The sequence below is a fragment of the Xyrauchen texanus genome, chromosome 8, assembly GCF_025860055.1.
Source record: "Xyrauchen texanus isolate HMW12.3.18 chromosome 8, RBS_HiC_50CHRs, whole genome shotgun sequence".
NCBI classification, from domain to species: Eukaryota; Metazoa; Chordata; class Actinopteri; order Cypriniformes; family Catostomidae; genus Xyrauchen; species Xyrauchen texanus.
In genome coordinates, this window is record NC_068283.1 from 31,851,394 (window position 1) to 31,874,002 (window position 22,609).

Here is a 22,609-nt window from a genome sequence, read left to right on the forward strand (position 1 = left end):
AATACAAGGGGTATGGTTTCATCCCTGTACCTGTTGTTTCTGGAGGCTTCTTATAAAAAGTTGCCAGTTGTAGACGTTTGGAGCAGAGATATTTATGGGATTGGCTCAGATGACAGTAATGACATATGTTGGGACTCAATATGGGCTAACCTCAAACATGTCTCTAAAACCCTAATCATCAATTGATCCATTTCAAGATGATTAATCGGATGTATCTCACTCCCAGGAAGCGTCATTTAATGAAGCTTTCCACTTCTCCTGCATGTAACTTTTTCTCAAGTGGGTGTATAGGCACATACATGCACAAGTTCTGGGACTGCCCTGAAGTTAAAGAGTTTTGGAGACAGGTTTCCACGACGTTGAAGGACATTTTGGAGTTTGAGGTATCATGCTGTCTGAGACTTTTGCGTCTAAGTGTTGATTCCTCTTACACTCTCTCTTTAACGCAGAAAAAGACTTACTGCTGCTAAGAAAATGCTTGCCTTACGTTGGAAACCTCCACACTCTCTAGCGTGGACTCACTGGATGCATTCTTTCTTGGACATTGCGAACATGGAGCTCTCAGTGGCTAGGTTATATGGTGCCTCTCAGAGGACTATCTCTGACTATCTCTGATAGATTTAAGAAATTAAGGAGCGGTTGTAAGATATATGTCTCATGCTCCTTCTTTTATATCTTTATTTATTGTATTTGGATTTTGATTTACACTCTTCTAAGACTATTTATGTATGATTTGTATGTACTTCTGGGAGATGGGGATGGGGAGTATGGATGCTTTTGGGAAGTGGGAGGGTAATCTGGGGGTGGGGGGAGGGTTCAGAACTATGTTTATTTATTTTTTTACTTTTGATCTCTGTATATTAACATTCTGTAACTTAATAAAAATGTGATCACAAAAAAGTAATCCATAAAATTTTACTTGCTTACTTGCTTTTGGCACCCCCTCTGGACATTTCACTGGAATCCTGCAGCCAAACACGTAATGCAGCATGTACATTTTGAATTGCAAAAATTTTGTCATGGTCATGTAAATTTCATGAGACCAGGCTGGTATATACAGTAGCATTAATTTGAGAAGACCCGCCAACTTGTGGGTTCTCCGCCGTATTTCTAAATCCAACATTTTGAACGTGACATCTCCTCAGCTCCCGAGGTATTATGGGATATTAGAAAGTCCAGTTGATCCACATTTTTAGAACATCACCAGAAATAGTATGGTCACCCAAGTAATTCTGGCTTACTGTTAATACTGAGGATTTGTAAATACTGTTTTGATTAAGTAGGGAAGTATGGATATTCGGACACAGCTTGTGTTTCTCAATAAATCATTCAACAAATCAACTGTTCTCATTCACTTCCATGGTTTCGGTCATGAAAAAATCTAAACTGTTCAATGATTCACTCATTACACATCAAATATGCTCATTCGTTGCTTCCCACTGGCATAAAAAGTAGAAATGGTGACTATACAACTTCTGTCTATATTTTTATGTAATCATTTTGCAGGAAAACAAGACTAGTGAGAAAGAGGAAGGGGCAGAAACACAAGCAGAGCAGGTCCTTCAGAGCTCTTCAAGTGGAGTTGATAAGCAACCTATATTGGCAGGGCACCATACTGTTACTATGAAAAGAGTCATCCATCCATCCATCGTCAACCGCTTATCCTGTGTACAGGGTCGCGGGGGGCTGGAGCCTATCCCAGCTAACATTGGGCGAAAGGCGGGGGACACCCTGGACAGGTCGCCAGTCCATCGCAGGGCCTATGAAAAGAGTGATTCGGCATATTCCCTCCCAGAGAGACAGAATCAGGGGGAATGTGCAGAATTGGAAGGCATCAGAATTGTGTTGACAATTAGTGGGCGTCTTTGTGTGATTCCTGGATGCAGTCGTTATCTCTCCGCTTCCTCAGGGGCGCCCGGAGGCTGAATCCTCCCAGGCCATGCTCCCTCGCAAACTCCACTAGCCAATTATTATTGGCCTTTTCTGAGTGGAATGGGAATGTTCGGGGCTCTCAAGAGCGACTCCTAATGTCACTACATCGACACAACATCTTGTTCCCTCCATCAGGGAACGGAGGTTATGACAGTAACCATGACGTTTTATTTCAGATGAGATTTGCTGGTACAATAGCTATTAATTTCTGAAAAAATGATTCAGTTTCAATGATTTGGTTTCTAACATCACCGATAAACAATGTAAATGGACAAATTAATAATTGTGGCGAAAAAAATATCATTGTAATTATATTAATGTATTTAGAATTCTATAGTTAGCTCTATAGCTTTAGAACTAAAGTATCAAAGAAATTAAGATTTTAAAAAAGGAAAAAATGATGAACCAATTCAAAATAGTGAAGACTGTAAAATAGTGAGACTGTATATATTTTCTCAGCTCAGAGAACTTTCCATATAGAATGCAGCTCATCATTTCTGCTGCTGGAAAAGAACAGGTTACAGGTTTCATAGGCTGTTCATTGTTAAATTCAAATTCATAATCAGTGCAGAGAGCTTATCAGCAATGACCTATACATGAACTACAATGACCATATTGCTGCATCATGGAAACAAAACAAAATTGTTACCAAATTGTAGAGCGGAGGAGGGCGGGGCCAGGCTGAAATTATGCAATCCCGGTCCCCAATCAGCCTGATTGGGTGTGCGAGGGATAAAGGCGGCCGGTGACGACAGTTCGAGAGAGAGAGAATTACAGGCAGCTGCCCTGTATGTGTGTATTTTTATTGAATTAAATATTATTTATATTGTTACGCAAGTTCTTGCCTCCTCCTTTCTGTTTAACCTCCCTTATACAAATCATAAAAAAATAGGTTCCTTGTGATTTATATAACAATACAATGTTAACCTGATTTTTCCCAGTTATCTTGAGTCACAAATTGACACAAGAACAACCATTTAAAAATTTTTTTAATTAAAAAACTTAGTAACTGCAACCCTAATAAAGACCTTGAAGTCTAATCAAAGAACCTTGACAAAAGGTCAATGTGCTATGACCAATGCATGATCGCTCTCCATCTATCTCTTTTGAGTAGCCTTTAGAGCAGAACGGCTGCTGTACGGGTGATGACAGGTAGACGATGATAGAGAAACACACAGTAATTGCCATTTTTGTAAAGGCAGATGAGATTCATTTGAGAAGAATGACCTTTAAATGTCCATTGAATTCTAATCTCTTAAAATGAGTCCACTGTGTCTGCTGATGAACATGCTCAAATGTGTATTATTCAGTACATTTTTTGTATTTTCTATTTTCAATATCAAATGTTACATCTATGGTCTGATGGCATCTAAACATACAGCCTGAGCCCTGAATTCACTCATTGTATGACAAGCACATCAACTGCATGACGAACTGAATAACTGTTTCTCATGAAGAATTCATGTGACGATATAGAGAATATACATGGTGCAGTATATATAATAGTACACCGTCTATAAAGTAGAGTGGAAAGACAAATACAGAGAATGGGAACCATACAGACGTAGTTACACAATGAAGAAACAATTTTTCCATCAAATTCCAGTTTAAAGCACTAGCAGTTTATTATCAGTAAATCATCTACTATAAGTGAAGTAAAAAACATATTTCTATATACTGTATGTGTGTGCATGCATATATATTGGTGTGCCTGTATATACAGTATAATGTTACTAATTCTGTTTCAGTATTTCTCCTGTTGGCTCAGTGCAAGTTTAATCTTGCCATGTAAACTAGCTCTATAAACAGAAAGGGGAATATGATGGAAATATAAAATTTCCTAATATGCTTAATATTTATTTATATATTTATATTCTTCGATTAACCTCCCAAAGACATTCAATAAAAGAGTAAAATACTTTTCTGCAACAATAAAATACAGTATATTAATGTAAACCAGACAGAAGCTAAAAGGGACGTTATAGACCTGCATGCACAAACTTTGCATCGTGTGATCTGATTTTATGAAAGGAAGGTTATACACCTATAACAAGCCAGGTTTTAGTTCAACATATATATATATATATATATATATATATATAAAAAGCAAAAAGGCCAATCTTAACTGTCTCAAAGAAACAAAAACATCAAATCAGTGTCAGCAAGACAGATACGAGGCTGACATACCAGAATTTTAGGTTATTTGCATTGCACACTTTTGACTTTTGTAAAAACTCAAGAAAAAAAAAACTAACAAACTAAGCGTTCTATGTACATGACAATCATTTTTTTCAGTGAAAATAAAACAATAAAACTATAAAACTAAAATGGTAGAAATCTAAGCATTTCTGCAGGCATCCATATCTGAGACATTAGAGGCTGGAAACACTTCTCTCATGGGTGAGGGATGATCTGAGCTCATATCTATGTCCAGAGTGAGGGATTCTGGGGGGAAAAAGAATCACAGTATTACAAGTTTGAGCATGAAGATGTGTTGAAAATGAGCCCGTATTCAATGGGATAGTTCAACCAAAAATATAAATTCTGCCATCATCGTGTTGTTCTAAACCTGTTTGAATGTATTTCATCCATGGAACACAGAGGTGTCATGCCTTAAAACTGTTAGCCTTAGTCATTATTCACTTTAACTGCTTCCTTTTTTTCTGTAAAATGAAAGTAAATAGTGACTGAGGAATCTCTTTGGGTGTTCCATGGAAAAAAGAAAATGATTCGGGTTTGGCACAATATTTTTGTGTACTATCCCTTTAATGATCATCATTGGTCACAAGACCATAAATGCCTACATGAGTGTGATTTTAAAATATGATTTTGCAAAAGAGAGACGATGTTTGCGTATGCATATTTTGTTTATACAGCAAATGCACTAGAAAGTTATCAAATCTAACTTTAAATCTGTATGCTTATATATGTGGGTGTGTCTCACCAAGAGGTCCAGGATTTGCCTCTGCTGCTTCATTATGCATGAGAGAGTCAAGTGTACGAGGGGACATTGGGAACAAATCACTTGTGTTGCCAGAGTTAGTCCTGAAAAAAAGGGACCATGCATTAGAAATATAATTGGAAAAAGCTCATGACCAAATTGACACTTCTTCAGAACATCTATAGTAGCACCAAAAGCTTCTGGTTTGTGCCATGTTTGGTATTGTTGAAGCATTAATTTTTGGGCAAATATTTAATCTTTCACCACATCAAGCTCAAACACATCTCTTTCTCTGTCAGGAATGATCAGATTTGTTCTGATATTTAAACCAGAGATGAAAACTACTCTTATTTAAAGAATCTCTTTTATTTAAAGAAAAGTAGCCAACATATGTCAACATAGTCCAGCATATAAAATCATTCAATACTGTTTAAAAAGCATCCCAAGATGCACCTTAATTTGATTGAGAAAATGAACAGTGTGTGCAGAGCTCTAATAGACAAAAGGCAACACTGAAGAAGCTCAAATAGAAGATGTTTCTGATTTAATTTGTTATGGTCACTGCATAATTTCCATACTTTGGTGTTACTTCTTAGTTTTGATGATGTTATACTCTAAAATCTAAAATGTGCAGTAACAAATAATAAAGAATAAGCAAGTGTGATCAAACATTTCTACAGAGTTCTAGTCTTACACTGAGGGGCCGTTCACGTTGAGCACGTTTTTGTGTCTGTCCGTGCTGTTTTATAATTGAATCTTTGACGGCTTGTTTGTGTTTTTAGATGCCATGTCAAGTTAAAAAGAACCTAAACTGTTAAACATCTCGAGTCGAGGCACAAACGTTTTGCTATTTTGTGGCGCATTCCAACATGTGAAATGTTTTCAAACATTGCGCTGAAATTTCAAACAAATATTTAAACATTAGCTAACATATTGGCCTATGCAATTACACAAACACCGTCAACGCAAGTCACGCCAGCTTCCAGCAGTATTAAAACAATTAAATCAACTTCAGAGCTGAATATTGTTTTTTACTTGTGAAAAAACTTGGAATAATTAACTTATATAAACATTATGTACAGCTTTGTTCAGCAATGACATATATAGCCTATAAACAAATCATAATTTGCAGCACAAACACAGACATTTACAATTTTTTGCATTTGGGAGTTTCATGTGGTGAAAGATTAAACCTTTGCCAAAAATTAATGCTTCAACAAAACATACCAAACATGGCACAAACCAGAAGAGAGCACAAATGATGAAGACGGGTGAGAGTGATTGACATGCGGTTTAGCCTGCGCGATTTCACAGCTCCCAAAAGCCTTTTTTTAATACAAAGAAAGGAATATGTTATGATGTTCTTTTTACAGCACAAATCGAGTACAAACGAACGGCACCGGTTTGGAGTGATTTGGACCACATGAGGTGGAAGTGAGGACATACAGCCAAAAGAATTATGTCTAATATCTCAAACACCGAACCCGCAAAAACGTTAATAATTGCGGCACACATCGGCACAAACAAATGGTATAGATTTGGTAATGTTTTAATTATATTGGGTGCCAACTTCAGGGAGGTGTTTGAAAACTCACTATTTTTGCAATTCAGTTTAGTGTTACTAAAGGCACAATTGACCTTTAAGCATACTTCTTATGACAGTACTAAATGTAAATTTTTTGCTGAACCTGAAGTCTCAATCAAGCCTAGATACTGCTGACTTTTGTGATGTCTTCGCTCATGTTGATACGAGCTAGGATACAATTTTAAAATGTTTGTATTTTCTGATTCACAAATTCTAACAGCTAACTAATTATCACTCTTTAAAGACATCTACCGAAAGAGTAATTAAGACCTATAACTGCATCCTTGCACATTTTTTTCACTGGGTCTGAAAACAGCTCTCTCTGATTATTGTAATATCATGCACATAAGGTTGCTGACAAATCAAACAGGTCATTCTTTAACCAGGTCTGGCTTTAGAATTATGGATTTGGTGGGACCACATTTACTTGTTATCACACGGCTATGCATTGAAATGTCTAAATGCATAAGCAACAGTAAAAGCCCTAGCTTTTGCGCTATATTTGGCTTGCCCAAAGTAATTCAACAACAAAAGGGAAAAATCTAACAAATGAGTTGGCTTGAGGTCCAGAACACCTAGAAACAATTTCTTTAGACTCTTGTTGGGCACTGTCTACTGTAAGTAGAACTAAGTATTTGTTTTCCTACCTGGAATACCAAATGCTACCTTTCAATGTCTCAAGTAAAAGCTGGATTATATTGTAATTGATAAACACATGGAAAGAATATCTTAAACATACATTACTGGGTCCCATTTGGATAGTTCACCCAAAAATTAAAATTACATTATTAGTATTTATTCACCCTCATGATATCCCAAGTGTGTATGACTTTATTTCTTCACTAGAACACATTTGAAGAAAATCATATACACAAATGTTTTTTTTTTAACCAGATGTATTATTTTCACATCAAGTTTTCTTAATAGAAAGTTTGTTTTTCTTGTTATTTTAGGCCCGACTCTCCCCTTTCATGCTTCAACATTTTCTGGAAATGAAAGAAATCTTTTTAAGAACAATCTAGGGTCAAATAGCGGTCTTGGTCTTTTATGCTGCATCTTTACACCACAAAAGGCCTTACCTAGGGTCACATACAGTATCTGACAAATGGACATTGTTTAACAATGAGATGGACCAAACCATGTAAATACCACATAAAACTCAAGACAACACCCTTTTCTATGGAAAATTAGAGAAAAACAGTAGACAAGAAAAAGAAATGGAAATGGTGAGAAAATCGTTTGGTCAACGCGTGTGAAAATTATTTAGATACTGATGCAGGAAATTTCACTTGAGATCAGAAATCAATAAACAAAGGAGTTGGTCAGACATGGAAACAAAATCCAAATCTACAGGAAATCCATCCAACATTTAAATTAATGTCAGAAATTACGGTAGACTTCGTAAATGTAGTTGTTGCACATTATAGTGAGGATAAAATAAATAATTACTGGAACAACTAGTTCACAAAACTTCAGACCAACAGAAAGGTGTCCAAAAGAACCTCATTAATTTTGTTATGAATGGATGAAGTGAGTTAAGGTGTGAACAGAATCCTTGGTCAAGATCTACATGTGTTAAAAGAGATATTCATAGTTAGCAGACATTGACAGGTGTGAACTGTACCACAAATAGTCACTTGCAGAAGGAATTCATTCTCATACACACACACACACACACATAAGCTCCCTAATGCCTACCCAGTGAAGCTGTTCCCAAGTAGCTCACTGTCCGGGAAGTCCATGAAGACGGAAGGACACCTATGAAGAGAGGTCAGTTTATAGCCTGCCTAACACACACATACTGTACACATGCAGGCACATGCTCATATACAGTACATAGCCTCCAACCCCTCTACAAACAGAAAGTATTGGTAATTCATATGAGTCAAGAATGAAGTTTGAAGCAGCTTTTATTCCAACTTCAAGTCTGTTTATGTATCCAAACGTTATTTAAAATACAGTGGGGTTTTTGCAGTTTGATGTGTTACAGTTTACCATGTTTATAGTCATAGGATTACAATGGATATCTGACTACCTCATCAGATTAAATTATGTAAGCAGTTCAAGAAAAAAGACTCATTAAATATACATTAAGCACTCTCAGCATTGTAAAAGGTGTATTCCCATTAGCCAACGTGAAACACCATTCATCTGATTTCCGTAATGTGATATATTTCCAAGTGAAACAGGATGAGAAAAAATCTTGAAACTCTCCTTCAGCAATGAATTGCAGCGAGAAAAGTCATCCTTCTGTAGGGATTTTTACACTACACTAAATCTTGGAATAATGATATTTTTCACCCCAGGTTAACCTTGGATTAAGCAATGAGTCACACGTGCAATTTTGAAAAGAACCGAAATGTTGCTACCACATACAGTGTGAATTACTAACACTACTAAAGTATGAACAGTGTGAAACATGGAACAATACAATCCAGGCTTACGCTTGTCCAGGGTTACGACCCTGGGTTAACAAGTACAAGTGTGAGAAGCTAATTGTAGCAGAGGGGTTGAAAAATAAGACAGCTAGATGTCAGTCATTTCAAAGTCTAATTCATAATAAGACCAGGAACATGTATTAAGAAATGAGATGGGGTAATTTTAATTTCACTTTGACTTGAAATATATATATATACACCGGTATATATTTTTTTTATGTTTGATTTTCTAACTGTCTGCAATAAACGTTAAGATCAGAAATCACATGTTTACAAAGTGTTTACACAATAGTTATCCACAAGCTATGTGTGCTTTTACAGCTAAATGACAAATGTACCACTGAACTTTTTTTAAACAGCTCTGGTGTGCTATACTTTAAAAAAGAAAGAAAAAAAGAAAAAGACAAATATGCTCTTGGTTTCTATCTCTCTGTCTTCCTGTGTAAGACTGTGGCTATAAAGGGTGATGGGAATGCTCCTTGGAGGTTTCAGTAGAAGTTACATCCCTGATCCATGGTGAACACAGAACTGAGAGGAGAGTTTTGCATTTGCTCCTGTCTGAAGAGTCACCAAAGAGTTCCCAGTTAACAGGAGGACAGAGAGAGAAAACAAACTTCAGCAAGGTCAATCACTCACACACACACACATCCTGAAACAGAAGCAAACTGCTACTTACGGGGTGACACAGATGAACTTGGTCTTCAGGTATGGCTGAATTACTGAAAAAAAAAAAACAACAACCTCTGTGTTATCAAACAAGGATGGCATACAAGTTTATGGCTTAAAGGGATAGTTCCCCCAAAAATCAAAAACACGGTCATCATTTACTCACCATCATGATGTCTCATGTATAAATGTGTTGAATGGTATGGGCTCACAACCTCAGTCACCATTCACTTTCATTGTATAGAAAAAGGTATAGTGAAAGTAAATGGTGACTGAGTTGCCTAACATCTCCTTTTGTATTCCACACAGTTGTGTGGGTTTGGAACAACATGAGGGTGAGTAAATTATGACAGATTTTTCATTTTGGGGTGAAATATGCCATTATGTGAGTTTTAATCATTAAATCAGCAATTATTGAACATTTGTCTTTCTATAAAGTCATTAAACAGCATTTACAACCAATGTTATTTCCATAATGTGATGTAACTCTATTTTTACAGGTGGTTGGAAACATAAGATGGCTTGGTGAGTTAATTTAGAGGCAGATTATGTTATTTTGATGAAAGATTACAAAGGCAAACACCACCAATAAATCATTCACAATAAGCATTTATTAAAGGGATAGTTCACCAAAAAATGAAAATTATCTCATTATTTACTCTCCCTCATGATTTCCCAGGTGTGTATGACTTTCTCTCTTTAACAGAACACATTTGAAGAAAATCAGAACAATATCTTAGCTCAGTAGGTCCTTAAAATGCAAGTGAATGGAGATTTCTCATTTGAAGCTCCAAAAATAACAGACAGTCAGTATAAACGTCATTGATACGACTCCAGCTATTAAATGAATGTCTTCTAAAGCGACTAGAGATGTTGGGGTTTCAGCGATGCATCGTGATTCATACAAAACGATTCTGAATCGATTCAGAGTTCAGTTTAAATCACGGCAGAGCAGTGGTGCGCACCAAAGACAGATGTGGAAACTAAGATGCGAGTTAAGTGCATACACTAAAGTCAAGTGCACAAACACCACTGTTTGCAGACCAGCTGTTTTAAACACATGATCATTTGTGCCCGAATTAAACTACAATCCCGACATTCCTTCACAAACCCACGCACATAGCAACAGGAGAGTTTATTCTTGATAAGAACCAAGAAAAAACATGAAGGATGAACTCACACCCATAATTGCACTGATTTGCAAACAAAGGGAAAACACAGAAGAAAATAATGATGAGGCAGCGGTTCGGGAGATGTTGGTGATGTTTTCATTTAATAATTTTTTTCTCCCCCCGATGGCTTTCTCTACTCTTGCGCGCTCTCCATTTCATTGGCTTTTGTCATTGCTGGTCACTTATTTATCATGAGAGCTTTTCACCTGATGATAAAGCTTAAGAGATTTTTTATAAGGTTCTAAAGAAAGAAACTGAAAAACTGAGATACTCTTTTAAACTAAAGAACTATTTATTTAATCTTGTGGCTGTTCCATGTTTTGTTCATAACTCATACTGAAGGTAAAAGGCCAGTTTATGTAATTTGACTCGTTCTGATTTTTAAAACCGCTGTTAAATAAAAAGCTGAAAGGGAAAAAAAATAGAGATTTTTTTTTTTTTTGAAGAAACTCAAAAAAGAAAGTTATTGAAGGACAAGATGCATGAATCGTTTTATAATCGAATCGTTACCCTTTGAACCATAATAGAATCGAGGATCCGATCACTTTTGGTACCAAAAAGATCAATATTTAAGTACTTTAACTCTAAATCATGATTCGTACACATGTGACGTAATCACATTGACATTTGAAACACGCAAGAACTAATGCACATGAGTCACAGCCGGAAGAGCAGCGCTGTTTAATATTGAGGAGGAGGAACACTCTATAGTAGCTTGGTTGGTTTTGGTTTAGATCTGTATTTATCTGTTTCTTTACTCACAATGGTGCATTTGTATGCTCATCTTGGATGTCTTAACTGAGTGCAGAATGTGAGATTAAGTCTGTATTATGTCACTGCAATTACATCACATGAGAGTCCCTTTGGACTCCACCCTCTTGTGAAGTGTTGGATTATAGTTTAAAAAGTACTTAAATATTTATCTTTTTTTGCATTTAAAGTGATTGTATCACTTTAGAAGATACAATCACTTTTGACATTTAACAGCTGCTGTCGTATGGATGACATTTATACTGACTGCCTGTGATTTTTGGAGCTTCAAAATATACATTTCCATTCACTTGCATTTTAAGGACCTACTGAGCTAAGATATTTTTATTTTCTTTTTTCAAATGTTTTCTGCTGAAGAAGAAGTCATACATGCTGTGGATTTCATGAGGGTGAGTAAATAATAAGACAATTTAATTTTTGGGTAAACTATCTCTTTAATAAGGTAAATAAGGTACATTTTGGTATCATGTTTACTTTTAAGAAATAACTGGTTTGAAAGCCAGAAAATGAAAGTCAAGCTTTTGCATTCTCTTTCTCCATTTATTCTTAGACAAATTCCTCCGAAGGAGAAAGTTTCTGGTAAACCACACCCTGTCAGTACACTTCAGTACCAATATTCCAATTCAAAAATAGCCGTTTCCAAAATAAATGAGAATGAGATGAGACAAATAAAAACTTGAGAGGTCTGCTTCCAAGCAAAACTGAATTATATTCCTACAGCGACACTCACCACATCCAGGGTCAGGGAACTCGGTGTCAGGTTGAGGTTCAGAGCGGCAGTACTTGCCAAACGCCTCCTCTTTAGGGATTTCCGGGTAGAGGTAGACCAATGGAGAGACCAGAATGTTGGTGGCATCCATGATCTTGTAACCCATGATGATCTCAGCGAAGGACATGCTGTTGAGCTGCTGCTTTGTGTACGGCTCCACGGACTGGATCTGGGTCTTACCTGCACAAACACAACAGATGAAAAAAAAATTAAAGGCATAGCTCACCTAAAAATGCAAATTCTGTCTTTATTTCCTCAACCTCATTTTGTTCCAAACCTGCATTTGGAATTTACAGTATTTCCTAACCACCCTCATTTCAACCTTAATCAGGCACTTATTGCACTAAAACAGCTGAATTTACATTTTTTATTAAAGTAACTGTATATTTTAAGCACAAACAACAGGGTTCCTACACATTCTGACTAGTAAATACTGTACCATGACTTCTTCATGAACTTCCAAAACTCAACTTCTTTTACAGCATTTCCAAATGTTTCAACCCATTTATGAAAAAATAAAATTCAGCACTATTTGAAAAACATTCAAAACATACACCTAATACATTACCATAAAAACAATGACACACCGCATCTGCTGTGTCATAATTCAAAAAGTTTGTGTTTTTTTTTTTTTTTTTGGCATGAGAACGCATTGTTTTTATCTTGTCTTGTCCTCTCCCCTCATCTTTTGGTGCCTCGCAAAGTGGAAGCCCTCTACTTTGTGGTCACTATTTAGAACACTAACTTTTTAATGCCCTATAAATTATTGCGTCAAATTTACATGAATAAAACTTGCATGTTTGTTCAACTATCTTTTTGACCACCAGCCACATGATGAATGCCCAATTATACCAGCCACTTTTAACCTATTCCTAAAATAGTGTGGGAAAACATATATGTACTGGTATACTGTATCTACATTGTGTAGGCTATGCATGTACAGTACTCATTCGTACGTAAGCCCCTCTAAAGCGAGAACTTTGATGTGATTAAAAGTTTGACTTTTAAAGTGCTATTAATGGAACCGGATCTGGTCAGCCATAATTCTTCCTGTGGTGTGCTTGTTTCATTGCAGTGCATTTGTCGTTGAGAGGCAGCCTTGTATGCCCATGCACCCTGACCGACCTCTCGTCATCAAAACAGGAGTTCAGTTCACCAACAAAGTCAGGTTTGTACAGATGACTCATAAATGAAAGTACGTAGTGCTAAGAATAAAGAAAGGACACCTAAACCTATATATTGAAATCTTGGAGAAAAAAAAAAATCTATTAAAAATAATTTTCAGCACTCACATACAAATCAAAATTCTTGCAAACTGTTTTAGGTCCACCGTCACAGAGAAGCTCTTCATATGTGCATTCTGTGAGAAGCTCTCAACAAACAGCTAATCAGACACGTGCATCGATGGCATTTCTTTCGTTTGTTCTTTAAAATATTTATCTAATCAAACGTGTTTCTTTAAGCCTTCATCTACGTGTCTAATAAGGTTACCACCCATCTTGTACAATATGGAATCGTCCAGTTTAAAGGGAACAGAATTGTGTTCAATGTTAAATCATCACCGGATGCAGTTTGTCCTGTATTTTAGCACCTCACACCCAAACAGCTGAGAACCTTTCAGTATGTACTAAAGGCTTTTGCTATAAATCTTGTATTTGCATTTGTATCAGTTTAATTTTAAATTGTTAGTGTTAAAAAATAAAGATTAAATGGAAAACAAATCCAGAGAAATACACATGAAACAGACACAAATTGCGTGAGGTGTGTGAGAGCCCTTACATCGGCTGTTGCAACTAAACACCTTGTAGCTCCGCGATTGAGCCAAACTTGAATTCTTAGCACGTGTTTGCATTTCTGATAACTGTTTGATAGAAAGTTCCATGACTTTTCCATAACATTCAGTGTTACATTTTTTTCCCCATGACATTTCCAGAACTGGAAAACATCATTTCTAAATTCCAGGAATTTTCCAGAATTTTCATGACTGTACGAACCCTGAAACAAGGTGGTGGTCTGCTGCATCGTCCAGGAGTTGTGCTGTGCATATACATTTTATAGTGCTTTTAAAAGATATGCATATTTTCAGTACAGATGCGCGTACTACAAGTGCTAAAACAACGCAGATAGTGAGTGTAAATAAACAACGCTATCATGGGTGCAATACTTCTCCCCACACACACACACTGATCTCAAGCACTAACAGAAGTTCTCACCACTGATGTCTTTCTCGACCCAGGTGAAGGTTATTCCTCCCTCTTTACTACTTTCACTGAAGCGCAGAAGGAATGTTCCAGGAGGCTTTGGGCTCAGGATTGCTCTCTCTCTTTCTTTACTGATAAAGCCCATAATATACCTGACACACACACACATTAGCACAACAAGAGCTTAATGTAACAAAACAAACAGTGATTAATGTAATGAGTATGAATACTGCATTTGAAAGCTGTTTAAAGGAGTTAAGTGTGAGTTCTTACCCTTCATTCCATAGAGCCAAAATATATTTCTTCACTAGGTCAATTATATTATCTAGCCACACCCAGAACGAGAAACCTTTTCCCATCATGTTCTCCTGGAACCAGCAAACACACACAGATGCACAACATGTTTAGTGTATTTTGAAAGTAAGTGGATAAGCTAGTCTGATTTAATCTAAAATTAAAACAGGGAACAAAAAGTTGATATAGAAACATACTTTGCAGAACTTGGCCCATGTGATCTGACAACCGGAGTAGTTCACACATGGACCTACACAAAAACAGAGATACCAAATTAAACAGTGATGCACAAAGAATGTTAATATTATGTGTCATACTAGGATGCCAAATGTAATGTTATTTGCATATCTTGTTTGGTGGAATTAAATTATCGTCAAAGTTTGACATGTATGAAATATGCCCTTCCAATGAAACACAACATTAACGAAAAGGAAAGTGGTGAACTGCTGCAGTATATATAAATACCAAGCAGTTTCTCTGCAAGTGTGGTGAGCTGTTCAATTGTCAGTCCCCTCTTAGTTGTGGAAGAAAACTGCCAGCTCAGCACCTCAGCCACCTGATCCCATGTTCCTACTGGAGGTTTGGTGAAGAAATTCACATTCTGTGCAGACAGAGAGAAAAAGAAAAGGATTCTTCGTTATATGTTTTAACAGTAGTGCTAACAATTAAAAAGGCTTGCTGTGGTTTCATTTCAAACCTTGGGATGGTTGGTCAGCATGTTGTACCACAGGATGGATGCCCATGCATTTGGCATTTGACAGATATTAGAGATGACCACCACTGGGAGAGAATGCGTCTAGACAGAAATGAGGACATTTATTCATCTCTTACAATAGAATAATCCTGTTATTTTTGTACAGCATGAACAGAAATCTAACAAACAGAGACCCAAGGTTAAATAATTATTTCCAAAACCCCCATGAGCAAACAAAGCTCATTGTAACCAGGATTCTTAATTAGCTGGTTTATTAACCTGCTGTGTGTTTTGGTATTTAACATGACCCTGATGTTTCCATCCACAGAAATGTCATGATTTTTTTCATGTGCTCTTATCAGCTCATAATAGGCACATAGACTGCGCTGTGTGCAGTTAGAAGTATAATAAGGTGGATCGCCAAAGGACCCATTGAGTGGTTACATATTTAAATCCTCCCACTGCTAGCGCCATGGTGACAGTGCATTAGAATGGCCTTATTGGCCTTCTCCATGTTGAATCAATCTCTGTGAGCAGTGTGATGTACTTAATCGCTACTCAGGGTTTAATAATATTATCTTTAAAATGATGTGAAGTCCAACAGGACTGAGTCTTTTTTTTGAACAAAAGGAATTGCAAATTCCATGTTCAAAGGTTTGGATGAACAGAGAGTACTGCTGTAATTCTAAGCATTCCAACTTGTGTCGGGCAGGTCGGGATGCTCACACAAACAGGGCAATGTCTTGAAAGCACAACAGAGCCACAGTAATTACACTTTTCGGACAACTACAAATGGCTTACTTATTGATGAATCTAAACTGGGATAGGAGTATTTTCAGTATGATATTTTAACAGTTTAACATATCACAATTTAGCTTAACAGTTGCCAGGAGTGTGTTTATGTGTGTGTAGTTTTTTTTTACCTCAAGGTCGATCTTTAAGCCTTGGTGGTAAACCTCTGTTTCAAATGTGATTAAGTGCAGTTCTTCCGTCACAATCAGAGATGCCTGTAATTAAGGCAAAGGTCAAACTCTCTAAAACCTTTAAATTGACTTAAATCAGAGCCTAGAATAATAATTCAAAACTCTGGTATAATGCTGCTGTTATATATATATAAGGCTTACATCACTGTTGGTTCGGCCTCCATTGCCACATCTCTGCTCTCGTAGAGTCTGGGGGGAAAAAAGAGACATGTCAGGACTACACACCTGATCCAAATTTGATTTTGTGTGGCAGATATAATTAACTGTGTCAAGACAATGTATTTTTAATTAAAGTACTTTTGTAAATCCACAGAGCAAAGGCTTCTTCACTACAAAATGAATTGGTGCACTGGATGAGCTTACCAGATGTTTGAACTCTGCTGACAGGCTGCCATTGTTGGATTCCTCCATGTTCATCACCTTAGTGTTGGTGCCAAGAATGTTGAACTTACGAGAACTGGAGGGAAAATATGCAGAGGACTCTATAAAGTGATCATTTTTACAGGTAGAAGCAAGAGAGACTTAATTTCACCCCACTAGTGGTGACACTAAAATAACGACAATGTTATTTTTCATCAAACCCCACAGCATACAAGTAGTGGTCTCCTTGTATGGATTTTTCAAAGGCGGATGCTGAAATTTTGAGAGCAGGGTGGGCGATATAATGCCAATGTATAATATAATGTAATGACAGCTGAGGCATACACAATTAGTAAAATAAAAAAATAAATCAGAATTTATATACATTTTATTCAATATTGCAGAATATATTTATTTTACTAATTTATTAACCCAAACTATGTTTATTAACTATGAGAATTATTCATTGACCATGCTGACAGTATTTAGTAACTGACTCAAAGTGGAATTAAACAAGTTGGCACTAGTATTGTCCAGTGCAGCCCAGCGCAAAATAAAATAAAAATAAAAAAAAGGCTGATTAATCTGCCTGACGAATATATCTGTCTTTTATTACAAATAATCATGTGACAAAAATCGAATTCATAGAGAATGGAGTGTTTTAAACTTTAAAACTCACCCTCGAATGGCTGCCACGTCCCCTGACTCTCTGAAGGACAGAAAAGAAGAGATAATAGCAACAAAATAAAACTTATTAAGTCACTTCATGTTGGCATCACCAGACAGGAAATAGGACTTACTTGTCAATGCACACTTTGATCTTTAGCTGGTAATTCAACTCCGGAAATTTCACTAGTAACCTAAAAGAGAGGGATTTTTTTTTATCAAGATTTCAAGATTTTAATTCCAGGTTTAGGTGTCCTTTCTTATTCAGAGCACTATGTACTTTCATTTATGAGTCATCTGTACAAACCTGACTTTGTTGGTGAACTGAACTCCTGTTTTGATGACGAGAGGTCGGTCAGGGTGCATGGGCATACAAGGCTGCCTCTCAACGACAAATGCACTGCAATGAAACAAGCACACCACAAGAAGAATTATGGTTGACCAGATCCGGTTCCATTAATAGCACTTTAAAAGTCAAAACTTTTAATCACATCAAAGAGCTCGCTTTAGAGGGGCTTACGCAGGAATGAGTGTTACAAAATAAGGACAGACCAATAATCAGTTTGACCTATAATTTTAACAGAGTGAATATTTGCACCCCTTTTAAAAAGCATCTGCCACACAGTGCAGCTATTTGCACCCCAAAAGTCTGATGGAACCACAGAAATATATGACAAACTAAACCACAGGTGTCACTGCAGTGGCGTGGGGTGTAAAGGCGGTGTATGAATGTGTCCTAGCGACCGCGGAATGTTGTCCTAACAACAGCAGTACGAATCCGCGTTTTGTCACACTCTTTTCGCATCCAATTTCCTATTTCCACTCTTAATATTTCCTTTAATACTACTTAAAATAATATATAAAATGTATATAAATGTTGATTTCATCGCAGTGATTTGGTCATGGAGAATGTCAAGGGTTTGAAACGGAGGCGGGGTCTGTCCATCACTCTCGTACTCACAGCTTGTCATCGCTTGTGTGTAGATTGCATCACTGTATTACTAATATTGTAGTAACCATGTTTTTTTTGAAGGAGCACAGTTTTAATGCAATTAACCATGGTGTTGTTAGGACAGTAATATGACTGTAGAAGAGTAACCATGGTTAATTTTGTGGTTACTCTAAATTAAATTTACAAAAAATACCATGGTGAAACCATGTAAAACCTTAGAAAAAAAAACCTTGGTAAGTTTAAGGTTAGATTTAGGGTTAGGGGTTAATGTAGTGTGTCTTTGGGACTCTAAATAAACATAAAAAACACACTGCAGTGATGCACATACTGTATGTTAGCATTTAAATATGGGTGCAAATAGTATCTGACAATATTTGCACCAGTTAATTAATTCTTTGTTGAGTTTGCGCAATGTTAGTCCCCTTCAGGGGTTAGTGATGAATTATTTAGTTATAAAATCTTAAAGAAGATCCCAAACAATAAAACATGTGTTGTGTGTATCAATAATCAAACATTTAAACATAGTAATTGGTCTAAAAAGCAATAATTGGTATTGGTCTTTAAAAACAAACAAACAAACAAACACTGTCAGTCAATCTCTAGTTATAAATGTGATTCATACCTCTTCATAAGGTTGCGGAACAGGTCTACAATCTTCTCCTCCAGAGCGGGGCGGTGTTGAATTATCGGATCTCCTTTATATGACACCTTCTGTTGAAGCTCCTCCAACTTCTTGATCTGCTGTCTGATTTGCAACTGTGACTCAGCCAATGAGGTGATCCTGAGAACAAGAGAGTGATTAAAAAAAAAAGACTTAAACTGAACATTTCAAAACCCTCTTTGGTTATCAATGGACTGCTCCTGTGTACCATGTCTCCAAGCGGTCGAGGCAGATGTTTGGTGGTCCTCCGATGCAGGCGATCTGCTGTCTCCTCTTCCAGTCAGCAAGCTCCTCATCTGTCAGATTCTTCTGCACAAAGTCCATGGCAGACAGCAGCCCTGCCATCTCAGTCACAATTTGCTGTGGATCAGACAGTAAAATTTTGATTACCGCCTTTGTTCATCTGTGAAACGCTCATTGCACAGCGCCACAGATTTATTACAAATGTATTTACATTTGAGAGCCTAGAACACTTTTACTTATCTAAATGTACCTAAAATCATAACAAACCAAGCCCTGAAAAGCTTATAAATTATATGATCTTTGAGTCATGTGTGTTAAGGGTTCCCATGAAAGACCCCATTAAATGGCTTGAAAAGCATTCTGTTCTCTCCTGTGTTGATGTATTTCCTATTAAAGAAAGACGGGACAGGACATATCGAAGGACCTTTTTTGAAATAACCAATAGTTTTCCCATCTTCTAAAAGATCATTTTGTCAACTCTGAGAAGTACTCTAACAAATCGATGACCTCAAAGCTAAAAGACATGGTCTTAAAGCAACAAACTCCAAAATTGATTGTATGGGTTCTTTAAAGATTTACTGGGCTTTAGTTTTCACAAACCTAGAATTCAATGCTGTACAAAAGAAATCAGTCATAATTTGGTTTGGACTTCTGAAGTGACTTCTGATCTTGATGGTCTGGTCTGGTTAGGGTTTTACTGTATCTCACCCTCCTCAGCTGATCCAGAGCACTCAGCATCTGCTCCAGTTGAGACATCTTCTGCCTGGTGGCTGCTGCCTGGCTGTTTCCATTCAGGTCCTGGGACAACTCTGAAAGGTGATGTATAGAATTATGCCACATGGGATTTTATGAGTCCTGAAAGTGATTTGTTGAAATATTCTAAACAAATCTGCAACATTTGCTTCAAAATTTGCTTGCCATACCTCCAGCACTCTTGAGAGTTTTGTAATTGAAATCAAAGTCATCCTGGAGGTTCTCCAACATCTTCATCTTCTGTTCCATGTCCTGCACAGAAAAAAAAGAAGAGTAATTTCCCTTAAAAAGTCATCCGATGGGGCACTGTTGGGGGTAATGGGATAAAAGTACAGTGTGTTATGTAATCAGATTACTTTTTTAAAGTAATGAGTAAGTAACGCTATATTTTTATTTGAGAACATAATGTCGAAGTAATTTTTTTAAATAAGTATCGCGTTGCATTTGTACACTCCTTTCCCTGTACTTCGATAAATCACGTGTAAAAGTGTGCAAAATTCAAGGAGTGGCATGATTGGAATTGTAGTTCTAGAGGGTATGAGCCATGCTTATCAGCAATGGGAAGAGCATAACAAGTCCTTTTTAGCCCACCCTGACATTTATGTTTTAAAAAAGGCAAAATATTGCTGGTAAAGGAATGTAAATCTGAACGCTTCAGTGGAATCCAGCTGTACTCGTGATTTGCAGCGGTGGATTTTTTTGTGCACTGGAGCTTAAACGAGCAGCCGTCATAAACTTTGCCATTGTCATGACAATCATAGCAAGATTTAACACTTATGAGTGTTCTCATAAGGCAACATTTTGTCAAAATTGTAACATTAGGGTAAGTGATACTTTGATTCTCTTGACTGATTCATTTAGGATGCAATAAAACTAATGTAAATAGCCATTTTCGTAGTATAAACCAGGGAAGTCTTCCCGTGGCCATGGCATTATTATACAATCAAATACAACATGGAATGATCGCGTTTACTGATTTTTTTTTTTTTTTTTAATGCAGCGTGTATTTACATATGAATCAATCGCGTTTCACTCAACCGAATGTTGAATGTTAAATGCTTTAACACAGAGCATTTCGGATGCAAACTGATCCTAGAGAAGTAGTCACTTAGGCAAAGGGTTTATAAGACTAGTCTTCCACTGGCATGATATACAGGGTGAAATACTCGCTCAATTCACTGACTTATGCAGTCGAGCTGCTCATGCTAGAGCTCCCCGTAACTAGGAGAATGGGATGAGAAAAGCCGATCAGCAGCTGCAAGCAACGTACTACATGGTTTGTGTACACAGAAAAAATTTCTTAATTTCTTAAAATATTCAACATTTTTGTTCTATAATAAGTAATATGAAACAAAGTTTTGAAGACATATTGGTAGCATTAAAAATTATTCCATTCAAGTTGTATCAACATGCGCATTTGCAGTTGTATGTGATCAACCAGTGGCATCTGGATCCGTGGATCAGCTCAAAGCAAGTGTGCACTGAGATGACTTAAGTGAAACATATTCATTTATTCATCAGACTTATTCCTTGAACAGGTTAGGTTGGCATTCCCGACTGAATTTTATCCTGACTTCTAAAAAACATCTCAAGTTGACTCTAGCATAGTCGATGGGCACAGCAAATGATGACATCGTATGATACGTATGAAGCAAGTTCAAGTGTTGGACTTTGCTGCTTTAGGTAAGACAGTGGTTATCCTTCATTATTCACATTGGCTGCCATGTCGATGGAAAAACAAATCATGTATATTTCCAGTTATTCGGTCTTTATTATAAATATGATGTGAAGACCAACTGATTGTAGACTTTCTAAATATCGGTTTGTTTGGTATGTTGTTTTGACATGAGTATTGTACAGTAGCTAGCATGACCTGTAATGTCTGTACATATCTCTTGTATTTGTATTGAATGCACAGCTGAAAAAAGTGAGAAAAAAGTAACAATTTGACACAAATTGTCTTTTAACAAGTGTACTATACATTAATTGGATAAAATGACAAACTTGACTACTAAATAACTATGGGAACTATGGGAAAATATGGCATGTAATAAAGAGTTGCTTATTTGAAACAGCAACGTTCAGAGAGATGAAGGCATTTACATGTACTTCTGACATTATTTTTGTCATAAATAAATGTTTTTCAGATATAGTGAAAGTATCTCTACCAACCTGAACTCTCTTCCTGATGTCCTGCAGGTTGTGTTCCAGTATCTGCTGTTTCTCAGTCACCACGGTACCAGTAGGGTGGGCAACCTGGCCATCCTACACATGTGAAAGGAACATGAGAATCACCAGCAGACTTCATCATGGAGCAGAAATCTGAAGATGCCCTAACAGAGCTAAAACCTTTTCCAAGGTAGTTTGCACATGTACTTTTGGATGTCTTGACAGGAAAGGACCTGAAACAACTGGCCTGGTGGGTAAAACAATGTACATACTAGACAGAATGTGTGAGATAATATTCTTTAGTTGCGAGTTCACATGCGAGTTCATTGTGTGTACTCATATACACAATGTGTGTCTGA

General features: G+C 36.8%; 1 protein-coding gene across 4 annotated transcripts in view; it reads right to left on the bottom strand.

Annotated features, from left to right (window-relative positions):
• Positions 1-2,936: 2,936 nt before the first annotated feature.
• The window catches only part of LOC127648463 (signal transducer and activator of transcription 3-like), a 44,445-nt gene continuing 24,772 nt past the window's right edge, over positions 2,937-22,609 (bottom strand). For 2 of the 4 annotated variants that reach the window (XM_052133148.1, XM_052133147.1), the window contains exons 4-24: positions 22,254-22,346; positions 20,252-20,333; positions 20,037-20,137; positions 19,294-19,445; positions 19,047-19,205; positions 17,780-17,872; positions 17,607-17,666; positions 17,486-17,515; positions 16,810-16,903; positions 16,588-16,635; positions 16,387-16,470; positions 15,467-15,565; positions 15,235-15,370; positions 14,967-15,019; positions 14,749-14,843; positions 14,488-14,627; positions 12,236-12,454; positions 9,573-9,615; positions 8,157-8,216; positions 4,877-4,977; positions 2,937-4,377 (exon numbers count right to left, since the gene is read on the bottom strand). In XM_052133148.1, coding sequence (XP_051989108.1) covers positions 4,271-4,377; positions 4,877-4,977; positions 8,157-8,216; positions 9,573-9,615; positions 12,236-12,454; positions 14,488-14,627; positions 14,749-14,843; positions 14,967-15,019; positions 15,235-15,370; positions 15,467-15,565; positions 16,387-16,470; positions 16,588-16,635; positions 16,810-16,903; positions 17,486-17,515; positions 17,607-17,666; positions 17,780-17,872; positions 19,047-19,205; positions 19,294-19,445; positions 20,037-20,137; positions 20,252-20,333; positions 22,254-22,346 — 2,049 coding nt within the window. In that variant the 3' untranslated portion in view covers positions 2,937-4,270. The other 2 variants (XM_052133149.1, XM_052133150.1) reach the window with 2 other exon arrangements.